We start from the raw sequence: 23,979 nt of genomic DNA on the forward strand, positions 1-23,979 counted from the left end.
TGTTCTGTTATTAAACTACTGTGCATGAATAAGCACAGTAACTATAGAAGAGTGACAAACTTAAAATACAAAAAGCTTAAATACACAGCTACCCATATGTTTCTATCTTATTCGGTTGACTGGTTTAGGACCTTGTTTGTCAAAACTCTGCCCTTTGCATCTGACTTTAGAGCCTCAAGACAAAATGCACACAAGTTAGTTTCTCCTGAAATTACCTTCGGACCTGATATGTAGTCCAGAACTGAGCATCTGGGTTCCTTTTCATCAAGAAGTACACTGTAGTTATAACATCTTCAAAATCTGCATATAGATTTTAAATAAACAATTTGAGCTGGTTATGTGCATGTTGAAATATGCCTTGGCAAACAATGCACTAATGATTAGAATAATTTCAGAAAGCTAGTTGTCTAAGAAGACCTATGGTTGGAGCATAGTTCTTCAGAAAGTCTTAAACACAACAGTTGTCCTAAGTAAAAACTACACCATTGCTCCTAGCTTTAAAGTTAGCTATTAACTTTCAGTATTTTCATCCTTTATATTTTGTTTGCTTTTTTTTACCATGTTTGTTGTAATCATCTATTTTCATGGAACCTATAACAATACAAGTTTTGTTCCCACAGAACTATTAAAGTCAAACACCCAGCTCTGACTTTCTTCAAGCATGCATTAATTTGCAGTTGATTAGGGAATGTTTTCTTGGTGCCACTCACAATTTTTTGCTTCCCTCTGAAATACTATGTTGCCAACTTAGCAACTTTGTCACTAGATTTAGTGATTTTGGTTTCCCTAGCAAGAAAATGTCAGTGACCAGTGCCAAATCTAGCAACTTTCACTGCAAATTAGTGACATTCAGAGAAAAGTCACCAATATCTATAGTCAATCATTCATAAGTAGCTCAGTGTTAATGAAATTCATTTCAGGCTCACTACATTCTGTTGCACACCAAGTCAGTGTCATTGTCTTAATTGAGCATGTCATCAGAATGAATTCTATTCCAGGGCGTCTTGGAAGATGGGATGAGACAGGGCCATGTGCCCCAGTGGGGCACTGTGCCTCCAGGAATGAAGCCTTTACTCCTCGATCAAAGGTGGGGCTATCTTGCTTTCAGCTGCCCTTCACTCCTTTCCCTGGCTTAGCTGCCCAGCTGTTTCCAGAAGTTAAACCTGAAAGGGGGGGGGACGACGACAGGGTCCAGCTAGTGGATTTTTGTTTTAAAATCTTTCTTGGCTCCCTGCAGCAGTGAGTTCAGGTCAGATGAATGCCCCTTTTCCCCCTGGGTCTGGCCTCTCCCTTTCACTAGCCTGTCTGTTCAAATCAAGGCTGGCAAGAAAGGGTGGTTGAGCTGCAATCAATCAACCCCAGCCAGCCTGGGCTGCAGTGTGCCCTTCCCAGTGAACAGAAGGCTGGGGTTTCCTTCCCAATGAGCAGAGGGCACCCTCCTGAGGATGATAGTGTACTATTATTGCTTCTGGTGTGCAATAGTGTATAGTAAGAGCAGCATGGAATGGATTTTATTAACACTATTGAGCTGCTTGTGAATGATTTTGTGACATACGTGCCTGTGTGTGTATACTAAGGGCTTGTCTATATTGGCAATTAACAGTGCTGCAACTTCCTCACTCAAGTGTGGAAAAACACCCCCCTGAGCACACATTGCAGCACAGTAAAGTGCCAGTGTAAACAGTGCCCCAGCGCTGAGAGCTACACCCCTCATTGAGGTGGGGTTTCTTAGAGCACCGGGAGAGCATTGCCACTGTAGACGAGCCCTAAGCCTTGGTTGAAGTCTGGAAATTTTGTTTGGTTACAGTTTTGACACCTTTTGAGTGTTTAAAATAGCTACATCTACCAACTTTTCAGGGTGTGTTTAGTGACTTCCTGCTAGGTGGAGTTGGTGACACTGCCATGACTAAATTAAATACTACCATCACTTACTACTTTACTTTCTCTAGCTTATTGTTATATACATTCATAACATTTTATTTGCTTATAAGTAGTCACTAACCTTCTGGTTCAAAAAATACATCAGAGGCCAGAATAATGTCTACTTGAGGCAGAGAGACCAGATTGGGAGATATTTGGCCCCATGTAAGTCCTATAATGTGTACCCCTAGAAGGTTATTTATCTGACAGCTTCGCTCACAGTTCTTCAAGCACTGAGGCAGTTCTTCAGTATCTGACAGTATCACTTCGGCCCCACATTTAGCAGCTACTATACCAGGTAGGCTCATGCCTGCTCCAATCTAAACAAAATAAAAGACTTTAATCTCATTCATCAATTATATTTAATGCAAAGGATAACTGAAGGACGGGGGAGTATATTCTGTATCTTGCCTCAAAATGTTTAATGATGCCATTCTTTAGTTGAATTCATGGTAACTTTAAAACTACATGTTCACCTCTGAACTGCCTTTGCTCAGGAGAAAAGACATTTGTATTTGATCTGTAGCAGCAGTGGTACACCACAGATACAAATTTAGAATGTCATGAATCTTACTTGTTTCTGTTCTTGTAAATATAGTGAAGTGGATGGAATCCTACATGCTTAAACATGTTATTCACACAGATAAATCCTGCAGTTCATAGATGAGCAAAACTTATATTTAACAGGAAGCCCCTTTGATGGCTCCTAACTGGTGCTTCCATAAATCAGCCTGCAAAAATATCTGCGTTAATTATGGTTTTACTATATCACTCCTTTGAGTATTTGGGCATTTTTCCACTGTTTGACCAAAAGAACTTGCAAACTGTTTCATGAATCTCCAACCACAAAAGTTACCACAGTAATTTTTTGACATTAATTGGATCAAAGGTTAGACCTTTTTAAGACACATGGGCAGAACAGAAAATAAATGCCAAAAGGCAGATCACGAAGTAGGATCATTTAGAATTATATTAATACTGAAGCAGAAATAGGAAAAAAACATCCTGCAGCTTACCTAAATAAAAAAAGAAATCAAAATTAAAACTGATTGAGAGTTAAGACAAGTAACCATGAGCCTACTAGTTTTTTTTTAAAGGTAAGTTTGTATGATCAAAAAAATCTTTCAAGACTACTTTTACCTCCAAAATTCTCTTGCCAGGTAGCATTCTTCTGTGAAACCATAGGTACTGAGCAAGAACCACAGCACAGGGCCAAACGTACATGCCATATTGGGAATCCAGGACCTGAAACAATAAGCCCCTTCTATGATCTTTGGCAGCACCATAAAACACTTTGAAAGAGGCAGAAAAATATTACATTAGTGCATTTTTACTCTAGTCATGCTTTGGTCACTCATTTTGAGCCTGATCCTGATCCTGAGCTATCCCTACTTCAATTGACCTGTTATTTTCTGCTCATATGTAATTCAAACAAATTGTACATCCCTACAATTAAGTTATTTTCCACATGGCTAGAGCTTTCCCACTTGATTAGCAAAGACTCTTGCCTCACCCTCCTGTTTAACTTTTCTAGACTAGTAAAGATTTAAGCATGCAGTCTTGTGCTTTACCAGTGCAAGTTTGAAATACATCAAGCAATGACACTTCTATCATCTTGTTTTGGGATATTATTCCACAATCTAATGGTCTGGTTCTGGAATTTTCACTCAGCTAAGTAGTCCTATTGCAGCAAAAGAGCACAGGTAGGCGCACACATTAGTAAGGAATTTAGGATCAAAGGGAATCTTTGTTACATTTTTATTCTGAAATTTAGCCTAGATTTACTTTTTCTTGATTTCATCCCATTTTTCCTTGGTGAAAGATCTCTCCTGCAGTCTTTACTCAGGCAAAATTCCCGTTAAAGTCAATTTGTGCCTAGATATGGTGATTTCAGTGCATTTTAGACCCAATTATCTATGTCTATATCAGTTCTTCACAATTTAAAAATGAAGGCCCTCTGTGTCTACACAGTCAAAAGAAATGAGTTTACCAATGATTCCAAGTATCAGAGGGGTAGCTGTGTTAGTCTGTATACACAAAAACAATGAGGAGTCCGGTGGTACCTTAAAGACTAACCAGTTTATTTGTGCATAAGCTTTCGTGGATAAAAAACCCACTTCTTCAAAGCTTATACCCAAATAAATTGGTTAGTCTTTAAGGTGCCACCAGACTCCTCGTTGTTTTACCAATGATTGTTTATCTGGGATTGAATAATGGGTTTTAGCCTATTTATGACATGGCTTGGAGGAGTCTAAACAGGTTATATGCTGCATTTCAGCAACAGCTAAATTTGAGTTGTATAGATAGGGCCTAAGGCACTTACTATCAAAAAGGCAGCTCACTTGCAGGGCTTCTAAATAAGTGAGCACTAACTAGGTTTCTTACTTTAGTTTTCTTAATGCATTCTCACAAATAACATTTTTACCATTTAAAAACAAATATTTTCAATCAATTCAAATTTTTGCAGGAGTTAGAAACTATTTGTTCAAATTTAATGAATGTAGAAATTCAAAAATAAAACCACTATTTGATCGTTACATTCCATAAATGTGTTACTACTTCATCTTTAAGCATCCAACAAAGTAGAATAATGAATTCTGTGCTAGAGCTACACGTGCACTTTTGAGCCAAACAATTTATAAAATTTACTTTCAACTTTCCTAGAAGGTCCTGCCCCCATCCCCCACTTTATTTTTTCCAGTAATGCCCAGAGGCCCCAATTTAGGTTGGAGCCTCCTTACGCTAAGAAGATGCTGTATTTCTGTAATCATACAGTGATTTCTGCTATACAGGAGCATATTGTGGGTCTGAATTTATTGGACTAGATAAGAACAAATGATACAAAGAAATCCAGGGAAAGAATACAAAATCTAGGCCTTTTTGTTGTTATATCTTTATAAAAAATCCTGCCCCTCTTTTCCATCCCCACATGGCTCAGCGTTCCTAGCCCCTGCTCCCCGATTAGGGGAGGAAGGAAATCAGGCTTCAAAACGAACTGAAGGGCTATATGTGTAAATGTATCAGCACCTCAGGAATCAGCACCACCAGCTCTGGCCTCGGCTCTTCTCTTTCTTGCTCGTCCTGCTCTTCCGCAAACCTGTACTCCTTGACACTGAACCGCGGACCCTCATCGCACATTGGAACCACTTCTCTAGTGGCGACAGCGTCTGCTGCTCCGATAACACGCACCTCTTCCCCTGTGCTGACTTCCCCCATGAGCTGACTGACACCAAAGCAGACCAATCGCAGGCAAGAACGTTTAAGGCAGGGTCTTGTCAAGGTCCAACCATCGGTAGCTGGCTGAGAGGGTCTGAGACCCGGGAAGATAAAATGGCACAAAGGTCCGCCCCCTTCCTTCCCTTAATCCCTTCCCGCAGTCTCCTAGCTCCTCCCCGGCAGCAGCGCACGTGCTCTGAGTCTGCTGTTGCAGCGTGACTCTGAAGTTAGGGTCACCAACAGCAAGTGTGACAAATTGGGATTTTTGGGGGGAGGTATAGTTGCCCATATAAGACAAAGACCCTAATATTGGGATAATCCCGATAACATCACCTTCTGCTTGCAGGAGAATAAAGTGCAGCACATTTCTGGGGTAGTATCCAGGCCCACACCACCCCCTCCTTCCCTTATGAAAACAGCAAAGACTTAAATTGCAGTGGGCATTTGAAGGCCAAATCCTGTACTCCCACTCCAGACTAGTATCAGAGGGGTAGCCATGTTAGTCTGAATCTGTAAAAAGCAGCAGAGGGTCCTGTGGCGCCTTTAAGACTAACATAAGTATTGGGAGCATAAGCTTTCATGGGTAAGAACCTCAGAAGTGGTTCTGAGGTTCTTACCCAGGAAAGCTTATGCTCCCAATACTTATGTTAGTCTTAAAGGCGCCACAGGACCCTCTGCTGCTTTTTACAGATTCAGACTAACATGGCTACCCCTCTGATACTAGTCTGGAGTGGGAGTACAGGATTTGGCCTTCAAATGCCCACTGCAATTTAAGTCTTTGCTGTTTTCATAAGGGAAGGAGGGGGTGGTGTGGGCCTGGATACTACCCCAGAAATGTGCTGCACTTTATTCTCCTGCAAGCAGAAGGTGATGTTATCGGGATTATCCCAATATTAGGGTCTTTGTCTTATATGGGCAACTATACCTCCCCCCAAAAATCCCAATTTGTCACACTTGCTGTTGGTGACCCTAACTTCAGAGTCACGCTGCAACAGCAGACTCAGAGCACGTGCGCTGCTGCCGGGGAGGAGCTAGGAGACTNTCTGAATCTGTAAAAAGCAGCAGAGGGTCCTGTGGCGCCTTTAAGACTAACATAAGTATTGGGAGCATAAGCTTTCCTGGGTAAGAACCTCAGAACCACTTCTGAGGTTCTTACCCATGAAAGCTTATGCTCCCAATACTTATGTTAGTCTTAAAGGCGCCACAGGACCCTCTGTTGCTTCTTACTCCAGACTAAACCTTCTGAGTTTTGATCCTGCTCCCTTTGAAGTCAATAGGAGATTTGCAGATATAGGGAATGCAGGATTTGACCCAAAGATTATTGCATATTTTTTTCTAGGCACTGTAGAGAGGTAAAATGAGCTATTAGTGTATGACAATCTCTTCCCTAGCCAAATACATGCCCTGAAGAGTTACTGTCTCAGTTTGTGGGAAGTTACAATAATTAAGGAGTTTGATCCTGTGACACTCAATCATGTGGGAAGTCTTTTACTCCAGTGAGCAAATCTGTAGGCTCAAGCCTTAAATTAGGTTTATTTAAGAAATGGTGGCTCAAGCTGAGGGTCATAGCCACCCTCCCTTTCTTCATGAGTAGGTGAGAGAGAGAACAAGGAAACTTTTTTTCTCTTGTAACGTGGGGTCACAAAATGGGAAAGGTTGAAAACTGCTGATCCTAGTGGAATCATATGGAAGACAAAGCCTTTTCTTGCTGTCATTAAAACTCATGCTGACTTCAATGGGAGTTTTACCAGTGCAGTGTTTTAACACTGTACAATTTTGCCCTAAATTAACTCAATGTATTTCCATTTAGTAGGATTTAAAACTATCTCTTGAAATTTGTTAAATGGAACTGCCTGGAATTCCCTCCTGCAAGCCATGATCTCAGGATCTACCCTGGTTTCCATCATTCCATCTTATTAGAAGTCTCAATTTCCAAAAAACCCAGTCTTTGGGAGCTTTGCACAAATAAATATTGTTCTTATTGGGATGATAAACATGATGAAACAAGCTGCCTGTTGAAAAAGGTTTTTTTTAACAATGTTTCTGACTTGTTTTCAATTAAGACCCACAAAATATAAACACTGAAAATACCGTGTTGTGTGTCATTGAACCAATGAAAACAATACAATAGACAAAAAACCCACAAACCCAATTGAACAGTTGCTACAAAAGGTAAAAGCTAATCTGTCCGTGTGGTGATTCCAGTGGCTGCAGACCCCCCTTTTAACCTTTCAGAGCCCAACGCATGACAAGCTGAGCCACCTGAGCTCCCCTAGCAGTCAGAGGGAAGGGACTGAGGGTGCTGCTCAGTACATGTAAGTGTCTGAAAAGACAATGGGCTGGTGGAAGTGGAGGAGGGTGGAAAGAAGAAGGGAGTGAAATCAGGGAGCGCAGAGACAAAGCGCAGCGAGGAGGAACCTGGAGAAGAGAGGCACAAGGAGGGTAGGTGGAGCAGGGAGCTGCCCTGCTCAGCCCTAGGTACCTCCCTCCCTCTCGCTGACGTTTCCTTCTCAAGATGGCGGCAAAGACCCCACCTCTCCGGGTCCGGCGCGGCCAATCATAGCTGGGGATGGGCAGGGGCGCGTGGCGGAAGGGAAGGCAACGACCAATAGGATCGCGCCGCGGCGCTCGTGGGCGGGGCTCCGGCCTGGCTGAGGTAGAGGTAGCGGCAGGGGTGAAATTTCTCGAAGCCTCCAGGCCGCGGGTTTGGCGGAGTGGCGGGCGGCCCTGGCTGGGAGCCGAGCCGGCGGCGGGGCCGGGATTCCCTAGTGGTGCCGGCGGCCACAGCAGCGGGTCCTGGGGCCTGGAGCGGAGGAGGCGGCTGTCGGGGCCCGTCCGGGAGCGGAGGAGGTGGCGGGCCCCGGCCCCGGGTCGCCGAGCATGAATCACAAGAGCAAGAAGCGGATCCGGGAGGCGAAGCGCAGCGCCCGGCCCGAGCTGAAGGACTCGCTGGACTGGACCCGACACAACTACTACGAGACCTTCCCGCTGAGCCCGGCGGCCTGCACGGTGCGGACCGGGCTGGGGGGAGCCCGGGGGTTGGCTCCTGCCGCACCCGAGCCTGGGGAGGTGCACGGGTGGGGCCCGACCGGGAGGGGGACGCCTCGTTCCAGACCTGAGCTCGAAGGGGAGGGGGCTTGGCAAGGGGATTTCCAGGCTGAACTCGGATCCTGGGGTACAGAGCTTAGGGTCTCTGGTGAGGGAACGGTGGAGCCCCCCCCCGAGCTGCCCCAGGAAGAAGAGGCACCCAGGGAAGGGGGTTGGCGCGTCCCTAGAGCATCCATCCAAGGTGTGTGTGGGAGCTCGCAGAGGGGAAGCTGGGAGACTTCCCCCACCTTTCCCCCACTACCCCAGATATGAAGAGGAGTGGGGAGGGGACAGGCGGCTCTGTGCCTCCCTAAGGCAGGAGGCTGGCTTGGGAGAGCAGCGCAATGTTGCGCCGGACCCGTGGCCTAGTCCTATGAAGCCAGCAAATTATTTATAGCCAGGGGTGCTGCTGGTACTTCACCCCAAGGCCGCTAAGAAATTGCCAGGGTCTGGCCCAAAGCGCTTCAGTCCAAAGTGGGTATCGTACAAGCTGCGGGAGAGCAAGGGACTGGCCAGATCATGGGAAAGGGTTGGCATGCATCGCATTGCCTTCTTACTAGAAGTAGCTTCCTCCTTCCTTGAGAGAGGGAGGGAGTGCCTCGTGCTGCTCTTCCTTGAGTGTGACTCCTAGGATTCAGGTCTGGTGGAGGCGGAGCGCTCCCCTTCCCGGAAGTTCGTCAAGCACGTTTTTGATGCTGGAGTATGAGTGGGGGGAAGGGGCAAGAGCTGTAGATAATGGGCAGTATGTGGGCTTAAAGGAAAGGAAAATGCTTGGAAATGGGGGAAAAAAGCTATTGTCATTTGGTTAACTGTCCTAGTGGTGGATGGTTGTTGGTTCTACAGTATTTAACTAGGTGACCTGAAAGAAGAGTCTGGGAGATGCATAGAAATGTCTGAGGAAGACAGGATGGGTGAATCAGAGGATGGATAATAAAAAAACAAAATAATAAAAACAGGATTGACAAGGGACTTGGGAAAACCTCTGGATTCTATAGTGGTGTGTATTTTTACTTAATGCAGACATGCCTACTTAATTCAAAGGTAGTTTCTAAATCCCTTCCCCAGGGTATCAGGGGGAGGAAGAAATAGAATTCTCACATCACAAATAGCAGAGTAAAATGCTGTGCAAGGGGAACTGTTTGCCAGGCTTCAGGCTATGGATTTCCTTACCCCTAGTGGATCTTGGGTCACCTCTACAGTGAAGAGCATAAAGCAACATTTAAATATGCTCATGTTTCTCATGATGTTGGTGAGGTGTGTAGGAGCAGGGACAGAGACTTATTACAGTTGGGGTCTGACACTGCAGTATTGTGCAGGGGAAGACTTAACATTGCATGCACTCTGTGTAATGTCTCCATATCCTCTAGATTTGAATGCAAGTGTAGGGCTTGCCAACGTAAATTTACCAGATGCAGCTTAAGCCTGGCCTACGCTTACAAGTTAGGTCGACATAGCTACAGCACTCAGGGATATGAAGAATTCATACCTCAGAGTGCTGTAGTTATGCCAATTTAACCTCTGTGTAGACGCAACTAGGTCAATGGAAGAATACTTCCGTCAATCTAGCTACTGCTGCTTGGGGAGTTGGATTATCTACAGCAATGGAAAAACCTGTTCTGTCACTGTAGGAAATGTCTACACTATGGTACTACGGCTATAGTGTAGACATCATTTTAGGCACCAACCTTTAGAAACTTGGCCTGTGGTGATTAAGATGGTTTGTGGTACATTACAGTTCTTTTTTCCCAACTGTTCTCTGATTTTTACAGGATAATGTGGAAAGGGCAGATGCACTCCATTTATCGGTGGAAGAATTTGTTGAGCGTTATGAAAAGCCTTATAAGCCTGTAGTTCTGTTGAATGCTCAGATGGGCTGGTCTGCCCAAGAGAAGTGGACTCTAGAACGCCTGAAGCGCAAGTACAGGAACCAGAAGTTCAAGTGTGGTGAGGACAATGATGGGTACTCTGTGAAGATGAAGATGAAATATTACATAGAGTATATGGAGACCACACGTGATGACAGCCCCCTCTACATCTTCGACAGCAGCTATGGAGAGCACCCTAAGCGCAGGAAACTCCTGGAAGACTACAAAGTGCCCAAGTTCTTCACCGATGACCTATTCCAATATGCAGGAGAGAAGCGCAGACCACCTTATAGGTACAGTATCCATGAGGTGGCGATGGGATGTAGATTCCAGTTTCTTCTGTCAGTTGCTCACAAGCAAACTAAATTTACTTTGATTATAAATATCTCAAATTATCATGCAAATATGGAATAGAGGAGAAAACTCAGAGTAAGTTCTCCTGAGTTCTGTTAACAGCTGTTGGTACAGACTTGCTATGTGACTTTAGACAAGTTGCTCCGTGCCTTAGTTTCCTCATCTGTAAAATGAGAATAATGCCTACCCCAGAGCCATGTTGTGTGGCTGTAAAGTGCCTTAGAATTTTCAAATTATGTTTCTGGGCTCAAGTTTACTATTAGGCCTTCAATGAGACTTTGGTTGTGCTTAAGTCCAGCCCTGCTAAAGCAAGCAGTATTTTAGGTCATGTCTAGATTAGGGCTAAAACTGTACAGCAGCAGTGCTGCAGCAGTGCTGTTGTAGCTCTTCAGTGTAGACAGTATCTGTTTGCATAGGTAATCCACCCTCCCCTGAGAGGTGGTAGGTAGGTTGATGGAAGAATTCAACCTAGTGCTGTCTACACCAGGGGTTAGGGCGACATAACTATGTGTCTCAGGGTTGTGGATGTAAGTTTCCAATGTAGACCAGCCCCAGGAAAGTGTCAGGTTTAGGTTAGACTTAGCTAGTTCATGTTAGCTCCATATTTCATACAAGCTCTGCCTAAAGGCTTTTCTACACTAGAGTTTTTACCTTAACTGCCTATCAATTAACCGTAATTGTCTCAAACTAGTGAAGGTTTTTATGAAAGCTAATTTAGATGCTCCCCACACATTTGGACTGGCCTGCACTACAAAGTTAACATCGATCCAACTATGTAGCCCAGGGAAGTGAACAGTTCTTGTGTTGGGGGTATTTGCCATTTCCAGCACTGTCACCTGGTCATAATTGATGTTCTCAAAGCATCTTATTGAAATAGGACTCACAATTCCCTTGTTTGAGTGCTTAATTCGTAATCTCTCTTCTGCCCATAGAAACCGGCATTTATTTCCTTCTGTTGTGGATGTCTATTAGTGATTAACCCCACTTAAGATAACAGTATCTAGTATGATATCTTGCGTACATTTTCATATCCTGTCCCAGACCAATTGAGATCAATAAGGATGGGTGTAACATTAAGCCTTCGAAGCAGTAGTTCTCTGCATGGAGAAAAATGACTTGCATATCTTCCCAACAAGACTAGTGGGGAATTAACTATGACCAGGTAAATGATGCAATGGTGAATAGAAAGTCACAAGTGAACAGTGTGTGGGTGATGGGAGCTGTCTTAACTTCATCTTCTTAACCCTTACCTGAAGATGTTTTTTGTTTATTCCTCATTGGAACAAGAATTGTAGAACAGCACATCTATAAATGCTACTCACAACCAGGAAAAAGCTTAGAAAAACACAATTACCATTTTATACACCAGGTGGTTTAGGTCCTTAAAACAGATGTAATCATCATCTACTGAGGATCAGTTTCTGGTTTCTAAACAATTTTTATTGTAATATAAACAAACAAATCCTTGCTCCAAGAAACTAAGAAAACAATTGCCATTATTTATATAGGTCGTAGGCAAAAATGTTATGCACTTTTTGCTGCAGTATTAAACTAACAGTCCCTATAGTCAATGCTTTGCTGCCAACTCTGCTTCTAGTGCCCAAACAAAGAAAAATATAAAGAGCCATGTTAATTTCAGGCTGTGGTAGAAATGGAAGGGAAACATGCTTGCTTAATGGAAAGTTCATAGAAGAAAGTAATTATCTCTTGTAATGCACCTGGATGTTTGGTTCTCTCTCTCCCCCTCTCCCCCACTCCCTGTGCAGATGGTTTGTAATGGGCCCACCTCGATCAGGAACAGGAATTCATATTGATCCCCTGGGAACCAGTGCTTGGAATGCCTTAGTCCATGGACATAAGCGCTGGTGCCTCTTCCCTACCAGCACTCCCAGAGAGTTGATCAAAGTGACACGTGAAGAAGGAGGGAACCAGCAGGATGAGGCGATCACTTGGTTCAGTATCATATACCCTAGGACGCAGCTCCCCACCTGGCCTCCTGAATTCAAACCCCTGGAAATTGTGCAGAAACCAGGCGAGACCGTCTTTGTACCAGGTATGTGTGGCTGTCTCCAATGGAAATCTGTAGTAGTATGGGAGAACACGTATTTAGATGTATCCTTGTTGAAAAAGTATCCACACTTGTTTACATGGTCCTCCATTTTCCAATTCTGTACACTATAGGACACTGTTTAAAACCATTTTTATGTTGCCCTTTGAATATCCAAAACATAAATTCCATGTATGTTCCCCTGTTACAGGGGACTGATGGCATAACAAGCAGGACATGTGTGCTTGGGAAAATGATCCTGAACTAAACTATACAGTGAGCAAGTAATCAAAGCATGGAAGAATAGAGGCCTTTGAAGACCAATAACTTTCTCTCATTCTCTGTTTTCTTGGGGTTACTGACAGTGTAATAAATGACAGGATTTGTGAGATGTGAGGAAAAAGTCATGCAAAAATGCCGATAGACCCCATCCATCTTTTTTCCACCACTTTAATTTCAAATGCAAGATTATGCCGTAGCTTCTAAAAGTGTCTCTATTAAAAGGGCATAGCATTTCTATGAAATTGATGCACACTTACATCTCCTTTAATTGGGAGGGGAAGAAGCACCACTGTTGGATAGAGCAGGGGAGTTTGACACCTGAATTTTATTCTTATTTGTCCTTGACCTGCTATGTGAGCTTGAGCAAATCCTTTATCTCCCCTCTGTGCCTGTTTACTTCTCTGTAAAATGGGGATGATGATTTCATGTTTGCAAAGTGCCTTGTAATAATCTTGGCACTTAGTGCCTTTTTATTATGTCTTCAGTTAAGAAGGCTTTGGAGCCTTATCAATTTCCATTATGAATCCTGGCTTTATTTTTTTTATGGGATTACAACATGACCATATGAACCTCTCTAATTTTACCCTTTTATGGAAAAAAGCAACTTTAAACATTTCTATTTAAAAAAAAAAAAAAGGTAGTGAAATTCTTCAAGCTAAAAACTCCTTTGAGGGTGAAAATTGATCTGCAGTTAGACCTTGGGCCTGTGTGCAGCTTGGGTCACAGTGGCATTTGCAGTTAAGCAAGCTGTCAGTAGCCAGATACTCAGAAATACCACTTAACCAAAAATGAAGATTTAACTTATAGTGTGCTGGAAAGTTCTGTCACTGAACTTGAAGAATACTGCACTGAGTCAAAGGATTACAGCTTTCCGATAGGGGCTTATGTATGGGGGGAAATTCTGGAATAAGAGAGCTAGGAAAAAGCCTGCAGGCAGTCTTCTGTACTTGGTCATCATATGGGGAAGATGTTGGAGTGTGAGTGGAGGGACTTCCTGGTATGAAGGTGTGATGATCCAGGTCCAGAAACTCAAAAGAAGACTAGATGCTTTAAATCCCTAAAATGAGCAGTTGAACCAACTGATTGTATATTGTACCATAAAAGTGTATCAGTAAGGCCTTTTATGGAGGCTTGTAGTGTTCTGAACTTGATTGTCATGAGATGTGTACAACTTTGGTTATGATTTTATAATATACACACACATAAATTCATAACCACAGACCAGTCTTAATATACATGCAACTCCACCTCTTAATGTGGGCTCTATGAGCTATTGCTGATTCCATCTGCTGAGGAAGGATATTTCAGTGGTTAGGGCCCTTGCCTGGGACTTCGGAACTGAACTTGATTCTCCCTGCTTTGCCACACACATCATGTGTGGCTTTAGGTAAGCCACTTAGTCTCTTGATGCATCAGTTTCCCATCTGTAAAATAACAGCACTGGGGTATTGAGAGAAAATGCATTAGAGATTGTGAGGTGCTCAGATACTGTGGTGATAGGGGCCATACAAGTACCTTAGATAGATGTATCTACAATACTTTAGATAATATAAAAAAGTGTGTTTAAAAGTTGCTCTTGCATTGCATTTTGTAGGTGGCTGGTGGCACGTAGTTCTCAATCTCGATACAACCATTGCCATCACACAGAACTTTGCCAGCTGTACCAACTTCCCTGTGGTATGGCACAAGACAGTAAGAGGGAGGCCAAAATTATCAAGGAAGTGGTACAGGTAACGGTGCAGTAAATTCTGTTCCTATTTCTAATTTCCAGGCAGTTGAAGGGATAGTCCAAACACTTTCTTTCAAAGCAAGACATGTAGCTGGAAAAACACTAATAGTATATTCTTGCGTACAACTTTCTTGGGGAAAAACACATTGAGTCATTTTAAAGACATGTTTTCTAAACTATGTCCTGCTTTTTACAGCAACGTTTCTTGGCTCCCTCCCCTGGAGTTGGTAGCTTAGTCTTGCTGTTTGGGGAAGGATCTGATCTGGATTTCACCTCTCGTGGAGCTGACTTGATGAGTTCAAGTGACATGCATAAAACTTAGACGATGCAATCTGAAAATTCTTTGCTAAGAATGATAAAATGTAGAGGCAGTAAGTTAGTAAACTAATGCTCTAAGTCAGGGATTGCCAAAGTGTGGTACATGTTCCACTGGTGCTGCGTGAGTTTGATGTTCCATCAGTTACTTCACAATTTTTTAAGAAGGTGGTACATGATCCAATATGCTGGGTGTTGCTGCTCTAAGCATTTAAGGGGAATTTAGTACTGGTGAAAGGATTTATGTTAGCGGGCATGGAGATGGGAGTCCTGTTATTTGCCTTGGAGATGGAAGTCCACTATCCCCTGGAAAGGATGTATCTTTTCCCCTGATCTGCAGAGATAACTACTATGATGAGAGTATCTTATTCTCCCTTCCCATTCACTCTCTGGTTCTGCAGAGACCACCACCAATAAGGCTAATTGTGATGTGGTTCTTGTAACATGGACAAGGCTGTAGTGGTAGGAGCTGAGATTCTGCTAACTAGCCATCAGGTAGCAACAACTTTAGGTCACTACTGAGGTGGCTCATGTTTATCCATGTAAACTAGGAATTAAAGGCTTCATATGCCTTATTGATTTCTAGATATGTCTATTGTCCAGATCTAGCATCTTATGGAAACCTTTAAATTCAAGGTATTTTTCTCACCCAGTAGCCTCTGAATATAAGCGCAGTTTACTTCTAACTACTTCAAATAAAAAAATAGGCAACTCAGTTATCACTACTAATTCCATTCTCCCTTCAGGAGGACCTTTATTGATATCAAAATCTTGTTAATGTCTTCTACTCTGATGTTCAGTGTTAGAATATTAAATTGAGGTAAAATAACTATGGAAACTATATAAAAACCCATCAAAGCTAGAGTGCAGGCAGTTGCACAATGCTACGTGATGCACCTTGCTAGCAAATCATTATCTGTTGCTCTTGCATTATCGTGGCAGTGGACAGATTTTGTGGTGTATGCTAGTGTAAATTAAAACCATGCTAGAGTAAATTCAAACCCATAAAAGCAAGGACAATCTTTTGTTTCTCATTGTGTTCTAATTGCTAATCGTGATGGTTGTGTTTAGGATCCTAAAACAAGAGCATCCTGACCTGGCAGTGTTGGCTGATTCAGTTGATCTACAAGAATCGACAGGTATTGCTTCTGATAGTTCCAGTGATTCCTCCAGTTCCTCTAGCTCCAGCTCCTCGGACTCTGATTCAGAGGTAAGGATTTGACGCTGCAGATGACCCTTATCCCATGACTATGCTACCCTTTTAAACCAGTTGTCGAAGGAGCCTTGCCTGTTTCTTTTCTAAAAATACATACAATCTCCCTGACTCACAACTCTCTAGTGGGTTTGAAGGTAACAGTTGAATAAACGTTAGACTCCAAAGTTAAATCCTAAACTTCAGAGAAGCTAATGGTGTGCAAGTATAAAGCAAAGGACTGGACCAGTGGGGATCTTGGTGAGAGCTTTAGTCTTCTGTGAGGGTTGGCCCACTCCTCTTGCCAAAACAAACTTGGCTTTGAGACGTTCCTGATTCTCTGTGCTCCCCAGAATCCATCTTTTTATGCTTAATATACTTCGCGCTGCTTCTTTCACCATCTTCTAATGGCTCCACTGGCTTCCCATTTGTTTTGACATCCAGCTCCTTGCAGATCTTCTTCCCTTGCTTTTAAGTTGCATGGATATACTCCCAACTTCTTTGAGACCTTGTCACTTCCGTGAGTAGGGACTTGTGTAGACCCTGCCTCCTCTCTCCGGCCATACAGTGTTCACATTCTGACACCTGGAAACATTCTTCTCATTTTCTTTCCCATCCTTCAAACTTTCTTCTTTTGCCACTCAGGCCTTGGCTACACTTACCCGCTAGTTCGACAGCTGGAAATCGAACTTCTGGGTTCGATTTATCGCGTCTAGTCTGGACGCGATAAGTCGAACCCGGAAGTGCTCGCTGTCGACTGCGGTACTCCAGCTCGCCGAGAGGAGTACCGCGGAGTCGACGGGGGAGCCTGCCTGCCGCGTGTGGACCAAGGTAAGTTCGAACTAATTCGAACTAAGGTACTTCGAACTTCAGCTACGTTATTCACGTAGCTGAAGTTGCGTACCTTAGTTCGAATTAGGGGGGTAGTGTAGACCTGGCCTCAGTAGTAATATCTATTAACTGACTCTTATTAAATTGCATAACTAATTCTTTAAGGTGTTCAGAGGAACCTGAATGAGAGATTCTCATCCAAAAATTCTTAGTGGGAGGTAGGGTGAGTTTGAGTTCCCACCAACCTTTACAGCCTTTGAGAAAATTTGACTAGTTTAGTACTTGCACAGCACCTTTCACCTGAGGCTCTTTATTCACTTTACAAATTTCTATCTACCCTTATAAGGATAGTTTTACTTTCTATTTTTTGTAGATGGGGAACAAGGCCACAGAGTTAGGGCCAAGATGTTTTTAAAATGTGACTATTGATTTTGGTTGCCCAACTTGAGACACCTTAAGTGACTTGACTTTTCAGAAAGTGCTGAGCACTCAGTCTGAAAATCAGGGGCCTTTGGGTGCCAGATTAGAATACCTGTAAATCTTAGCCTAAATGTATTGCAGTAAGTTGCAGGGCATGCAACATGGTCTCTTGTATAGAAATTGTGATGCTTCGGGGAAGAACATGCATGATAACTTCTCTGGTGACTGTATTAGCACAGGTGTGGTTCACTGTCAGATCTTCTGAGTAATAACTGAAGGTTTGTATTTCCCTGCATTGATTTGCTTATTCATTTTGTCTTTCTCTGTACTTAGTGTGATTCTGGCTCTGAGACCGAAGGGATGATGCATCGGCGGAAAAAGAGAAGGACTTGCAGCATGATGGGTAACGGTGACACTACCTCTCAAGATGACTGTGTGAGCAAAGAACGCAGCTCCTCCAGGTGACCAGATGTGACAGCTCTTTCTTTTTCCAAACAAAAGACGTTTTAATGCAGGGATGGCAGGGTTAAGTTAGGGTGTTCCATCATGCATGGGATGCAGGGGGGGTGGAGGATGAGGGGGCTGGCTAGATTGTGAAACAGCTTGCCACTGATGATGTCCTCTCTCCTCTCCCTTCTTCCCCAATTCTAATTACGTTGCCCTGCTCCAAACAGGAACTTAAGATCTTCTCTTTAAAAAAGAAAGTGCCAAGGAGAAATTTTACATTATTTAATAAACAGTTTTTTATAACTTTTTTCTAATCATTTTTTAATATAGAAGGAATGCTCCAATTGCTGGGGATGAACTTGGGAGTAGCAGGGAAAGTGGAATATCAGATTCAATGCCCATTGAGGAGCATAATTGTGTGGTAAATTGGCAAAGGGAGGAATAACCAGCAAAAAACAAGGCTTGATCACCTGAGTGTCCAAACTGAAAAGCTTCAAGCAACTCTGTATACTTAGTCTTTCCTACTTCACTGTTGCCTGGACTACTTCAATTCTGCCTACTATTCAATGTTTGTAAGGATTAACAGATTATAAACTTCATTCTAAGGCCTTGTTGCTTTAAACACTTAAAAAAAGAGAAAAAAGAAGCTGTGCCCAAGCCTGAGATCTTAGCTGATTTGTGGAGGGAGACACTTAAAATAAATGATAACGGAATTCACTTGGTGTGAATTTATTGGGACAAAGTCTTTTCTCCCCTCCATGGGCTCCAAGGTAAGGAGGATCGGAAAACGTTAAGCACTTGGGAGATATTTACTACTAAAAAGCTATGGCAAAATGCTGGATTTAGAAACCATCCTGCTTCTGAGCAGTTGTCCCTGATTCCCTTGGGTAAAAGGTACAAGTTAACCACACTAAAGTGCTGCTTGTACCAGCCACCTCACATTCATTTATGCATCCCCTAATTCATCACAGACCTTGGGTTGCTCTGAATCTGTCTTGTGGTTGCAAGCTCTGTGATGAATTAGCAGAAAGATGCACGTAGTACTGACCCAGCTGGAGGAGTCTCGCTTCCCAGATGCATGCGTAATGTGTCTGTGTAGGTGCCTGTCTGCTCTTTCGGTATATACGGCTATCTAATATTCAGTGATACAGCACTCAACTTCTCCTGTCTTTGAGTAGTAGGCAAGTCATATGGAGTTGAGTCAAAACTCCAAACTATCCTTAAATGTTTGGAGTTAACTGAACTAGCATCTTATTTCCCAGCTGAGGTTCTAATCCAGTGTTTCTCAAACTTTTGTACTGGTAACCCCTTTCAAATAGCAAGCCTCTGAGTGTGACCTCCCACCCCCTTAAAAATTAAAAACACTTTTTAATATGTTTAACACCATTATAAATGCTGGATACAAAGCGGGGTTTGGGGTGGAGGCTGACAGCTTGCGACCCCCCCCCCCATATAATAACCTTGCGACCCCCTGAGGGATCCTGACCCCCAGTTTGAGAACCCCTGGTCTAATCCCTTCTTATGATACTCTCAGTTTCAGTTCTAGCAGCCAGTTCTGACTTCAGGCTGAGAATGAGCAGCAGAAGCTAATGAACATAGATCCTGGTTTCCTGATCTCTTAGAAATGCAAACTATATTGCAGAGCTCCATCCTTTCTGCATTTTTTTCAGCCTCTTGCAGTGAAAACATTTAATATTTGGTATATATACCTCTACCTCAATATAATGCTAACCTCGGGAGCCAAAAAATCTTACCGCGTTATAGGTGAAACCGCGCTATATTGAACTTGCTTTTATCTGCTGGAGCGTGCAGCTCTGCCCCCCCGGAGCACTGCTTTACCGCCTTATATCCAAATTCCTGTTCTATCGGGTTGCGTTATATCGGGGTAGAGGTGTATTACAAAAGACTAATAAGTTAGCACCTTGTCCAAGAGCCACTCTCTGTTGCCCAGATCTCTTCCAGGCCTTTCTATGTTGCAGCTCATGATTTGCTTGTTACCTCTGCCAACTCCTAGATGACGCTGTAGTGCGGGCTGGGGTTTCAGCTGCAATTGTGTTGAAGAATACCATCAATATAAGCAGAATTGTTTCTAAGCCTTGTCAAGCACGTCAGCAGCTTTATTAAAAAAACAAAAACAAAAAAAACCCTTTAGTCCTTTGCTTAGGCAGTATACTGCTGTCTTGCATTGTGACACTGGAGGAAAGGTTATAGTCATGACAGGCAGTTGTACTTTTTTTGACAGGATTAGGGAATCTTGCGGAAGCCGCGCTCACCCCTGAGAGATAACAAGAACCGTCTAGAGGCAGCTGCCACTCGAAGCTCCGTTAGCAGCCAGCTCTGTTCTACCCCCTCAGCTCCTATCTACTCTTATGATCCTTCTCAAGTCTTCACTGCTACTTTGATCCAAACTCCTATCTTCCATCACGTGCTGACTAAAGATGACTCCTTGCTAACTACTGGGGGGAACTCCCAAGTCTGAATGACTGTGCAATGCTTAGTGCCCTTCTGTACCCCCCAAAAAGTGCTCTAAATGATCAGAAAATAACCCAGCTCTGGGCAAGGACATGCCATGTGTCTTACAGTTCATGAAGTTGGCAAGGAAAACAGTCTACCTGTTTTTAAAGGACTGTTTTAAAACCAGCAGCTACATCCAGAAACCTACCCTGCTTTGACACTGTCATACGTTTACATGTACTGCACATGCTGAAACTAGGAGAGGATCTTGGCATCTTTGCTCTACACAAACATCCGGTGGATATTGTACCAGAGCGCTGGAAGGGAGACTAACTCTGTTCTGTACTCTGAACTTGGAGGTGACTTCAAATGACTTGAAATGGCTACCTGTGAGAAGCACCTTTTGTGGTCATATTAATCTACATACACTCTGACTAAACCCAGATAGTCTAAGATGTGACACCTTAACCAGCAATGATCAAATGTACTTATGCTTGGTATCTGCCATATTAAGTATAAAAAGATTAACTGGCACTTGGATGTAGCATTGGGGCTTGAGGGAACAAGAGATGAGTGGCTTCTTGTATAGTAGAAGCCACTGAAAGTCACCATCTATCAACAGTTACCCATGAACCTTAGGTGTAGGGGGAAAACTATATAACTGAATTACAGACTTTATTCAGCCCCAGCAAGCAGCTGTCTCTTTGAGGTCATGTATTTAGGAGCTTAGTAGCACTTGCTCTGGGCTCTGTAAAAGAGTACGGGGTGGGAGGGGGGGAGGTATTTTGTCTTAAATGTTTTAAAATAACAGGTGATGCTTGGGTTCACACAGCTGCAGTGGTATTGTGCCAAGATAAAGACTCATCCCTAAGCAATCTACTAGGATGGTTGATATTAATTTACCAGGGCCTGTGCATTAAAGCTTTCCTATAGTCTTAGAGGCTGTGGTTGTGGGGAAAGGGGGGAATAACCATCTTTCTCTGATACAAAGAACACTGCACACAAGAGCCAGCTAATTGGACTGTTTCTCTTTGCACCCTCATTTCAGTTTTGCTGTTTGGGAGGGGGAACTGAAAAGAGAGGGGCAGTGCACTCTCTCTCATATAAGCCGCAATGCCTAGGCATTAATGCAGATGTCTTCAGTTGTGGGGCACGCCCTCTGGGTGTGTGTGTGTGTGTGTGTGTGTGTGTGTGTGTAGTAAAATTCCGTGGGGTGCGGCTGGGGCCCAGACCAACCCCAAAGGGGGCGGGGAGGGAGCGCTGCCCAGCTGTGCTCCTGGCCTGTGCCTGGGGATCCTGGCTGCCAGCCCTGCACCCAGGATCCTGGCTGCCAGGCCCGGGGATATGCTCCCAACCACGGTTGCTGGCCCCACATCTGGGGTCCTGGCTGCCCGCCCGGCGACAGCTGAAGGCTTCTGCCCCCAACTGAGGATCGACCCCTGGCTGAGGGTCTGCCCCCGTCCCAAGCTGTAGCCCCAACCTTGGCCCCGTTACCATTGTCCGCATCCCCCCTCTTAGAGCCGCAGCCCCGCTCCTGGCTCGGGGGGAGGGGGGGGGGAGCGTGGACAGGGTATAGGGGGCATGAGGTAAAAAGTTTGGGAATTACTGCACTAGTGACTGAATTAAAATGCAGACTGGCAACCTTAACTGTGAATTTTCTGTATACAGTGTATTAAGTAGACCCCCTGAATGTTGGTTTTTAACTTGTCCTTTACTGTTTGTGTTCCCTCTCCCATCTCAGGATATGGCCCAATCTGTTGTAAAAGTGAGCCCTGCTTATCTTGGTTTGTCAGCAGTACAGACCTTTGTTTCCAAGTCTCCTTTGTGCCAGTCACTTTTATGTAACAGAAGTGGGAGGGAGTTTGGAGGTGTGAGGCAGGTGGCTCATCAGTGCATCCCTAAGCAGGAAATCCAAGGAGTGCATTTATGGCAATAGAACACAAATGCGCAGACTTCTCTTCAAAACTGCTGCAGTCTTTCCTGCAGGGGGACTCTTCCTTAAGGCTGCTTAGCTCTGAAGATGGTTTTGTGTCAAAACATCCAAATTCCCTGGCCGAGGATGCCTGTAGTCTGCCTAGCTCGGGGCACATTGGCAGCTTGCCCAGAGCCTGCATGCTGCGTGTTATCTTCATAAAATGGAGCAGGCTGCAGCTGCTATCACTTAGAACAAGATAGGGGGCTGTGGTGGCTACAGGATTAGAAGGGTATCCCCCCTCCTAATGGCAAGGGTTAACCTGGATTATAAAGCTCTCGGGGCTGTGGTTTGGGCCATTGCCTCGCTCCGAGGTGGCTAGCCATTGCCTACAGCAGCATGGTTACAGCTGGGCCTCATCTTAATATTTTACTGTATGAAAGAAGTCTGGGCCTGAGCCCTTGAAGTCTGTCATGGGGAAACCAACCTGCCTCCCACTGCCAAGAAAGCTGCTCCTTTTCTAGCAATTGCACAGTCTGACGCTCTAGAGTGCAGAGCACTTTTCCATGCCTACGAACAGATCAGTGGTGTGACAATAAAGCTGTCAATTAAAATGGACACAGTCTCCTCGTATTGAATGGTCTATAAGGTAACATTTGAAACTAGCAGTAGGAAAGGTAATGTCAGCTGACTTCCACAAAGCCACCCCTTGCCTCAACTGAGAAGCAATGGCCCTGTTCAGGCCGCCAGGTACAAGGGCTGGAATTCTGAACTAGAGCTACTCAAATGTTTTTCCTCGGAACGGGTTGACTTTGCATAGAGGTATATTGGGTTTCATGAAAACTTTTTTGGGAAGGTTCCTCAAGTCTAGGATGGAGTTTCTACTTAAAACCAGAGAGACAGACCCAGAATAGCCAAGGCGCTCACCCGAGATGCGGAGACCCAGGTTCATGTCCCTGCTCTGCCTGATAGTCGGGACTGGAACCTGGGTCTCCTGCATCCCAGGTGTGTACCCTAACCACATGCCTATAGCACCAGTCATTAAGCTGCTGAATATTTGATGATTTATACAAAGTGGAATAGCTTCAGCAGCCGAGAGTGAGCAAAAGGGACTGACTAGCCTGCTGGAATGTGCACCTCAGCATTTTTTGTGAAACAGAATTCTTGTTTTCCAGCCAGCCTTACTCAGGACTGCTGGGTTTTCTTCTTAGGTCCACTACTTTCATGCTGTGAGACTTTGGCCAAATAGCTTAGCCTCTCTGTGTATTTGATGTCCTAGCTCTAAAATGGCAATAATACATACCTTGCAGGGATGTTGTGAAGCTATTTTGAATTAATGGTTGTAAAACACCCTTGATCCTTCTGTAAAAGGTGTTAGAAATGACTGAATATGGTTAAGCCCCTATTAAGCAGGCTAGACACTGCTTTCTAAATTGGCACTAGCTCCTCCCACTAACAAGTGCTACAGGCACAAAGGTTCAGTGCTTCTGGGCACTTGCTCAGCGATAACTTCAGAAGTGCCCACTTCAAAACCAATTCACGCTACATGAACTGCCAAATGTAGGGGTAGGTTTCATTGAGCTCTGGGATGAAAATATTGGTGCCTAAACTTGCTGAATTAGAATCCCAGGTTTGCTACTGCATGTCAGCTTTGCTGTCCTCTCTTCTTTCCTTTTGGCCAATGAACATCTGAGATCAGGCACTGCCTTTCTACCCCCGTTTAGCAGCTGATGTGAATCAGTTGTATCCCAAGTTCACCTCTTCCCTTGTTACAGGTTAAAGGGACTGACTGGTGAAATCTTGTCAGAAACCTAGCTACAGTTCATAGAATGCATGTTTCTTTGAAGATACCTGCTCCATACACATAGGGCAGGGGGAGCTAGTAGTAGCCTCCCTTCCTACTAGTCG

The 23,979-nt window shown here is 43.9% G+C and overlaps 2 protein-coding genes across 3 annotated transcripts in view; one reads left to right on the plus strand and one right to left on the minus strand.

Annotated features, from left to right (window-relative positions):
- METTL23 (methyltransferase like 23) overlaps nucleotides 1–5,241 on the minus strand; it is a 5,852-nt gene extending 611 nt beyond the window's left edge. Inside the window, exons 1-4 of one of the 2 annotated variants that reach the window (XM_034790463.1) lie at nucleotides 4,948–5,241; nucleotides 3,061–3,165; nucleotides 2,003–2,240; nucleotides 216–300 (exon numbers count right to left, since the gene is read on the minus strand). In XM_034790463.1, coding sequence (XP_034646354.1) covers nucleotides 216–300; nucleotides 2,003–2,240; nucleotides 3,061–3,165; nucleotides 4,948–5,136 — 617 coding nt within the window. In that variant the 5' untranslated portion in view covers nucleotides 5,137–5,241. Of the gene's footprint in view, nucleotides 1–215; nucleotides 301–2,002; nucleotides 2,241–3,060; nucleotides 3,166–4,947 lie in introns of those variants that run through there. The other variant, XM_034790464.1, reaches the window with a different exon arrangement.
- A 2,528-nt stretch (nucleotides 5,242–7,769) lies between these two features.
- Nucleotides 7,770–21,341, plus strand: JMJD6 (jumonji domain containing 6, arginine demethylase and lysine hydroxylase). Its single transcript, XM_034789812.1, has 7 exons — nucleotides 7,770–8,145; nucleotides 9,993–10,381; nucleotides 12,209–12,495; nucleotides 14,366–14,501; nucleotides 15,887–16,025; nucleotides 17,592–17,719; nucleotides 19,948–21,341. The coding sequence occupies exons 1-7, from the start codon at nucleotides 8,017–8,019 to the stop codon at nucleotides 19,982–19,984; spliced, it is 1,245 nt and encodes a 414-aa protein (XP_034645703.1). The 5' UTR covers nucleotides 7,770–8,016; the 3' UTR covers nucleotides 19,985–21,341.
- Nucleotides 21,342–23,979: the final 2,638 nt, after the last annotated feature.

Source organism: Trachemys scripta, chromosome 14 (genome assembly GCF_013100865.1).
Source record: "Trachemys scripta elegans isolate TJP31775 chromosome 14, CAS_Tse_1.0, whole genome shotgun sequence".
In the NCBI taxonomy this organism is placed as follows: domain Eukaryota; kingdom Metazoa; phylum Chordata; order Testudines; family Emydidae; genus Trachemys; species Trachemys scripta.

Excerpts from the sequence above, each read along its gene's own strand:
- JMJD6 (XM_034789812.1), top strand. The coding sequence starts at position 8,017 with ATGAATCACAAGAGCAAGAAGCGGATCCGGGAGGCGAAGCGCAGCGCC. Across the intron at positions 12,496-14,365 it reads CGAGACCGTCTTTGTACCAG|GTGGCTGGTGGCACGTAGTT; the intron begins GTATGTGTGGCT and ends TGCATTTTGTAG. Across the intron at positions 17,720-19,947 it reads AAAGAACGCAGCTCCTCCAG|GATTAGGGAATCTTGCGGAA; the intron begins GTGACCAGATGT and ends TTTTTTTGACAG.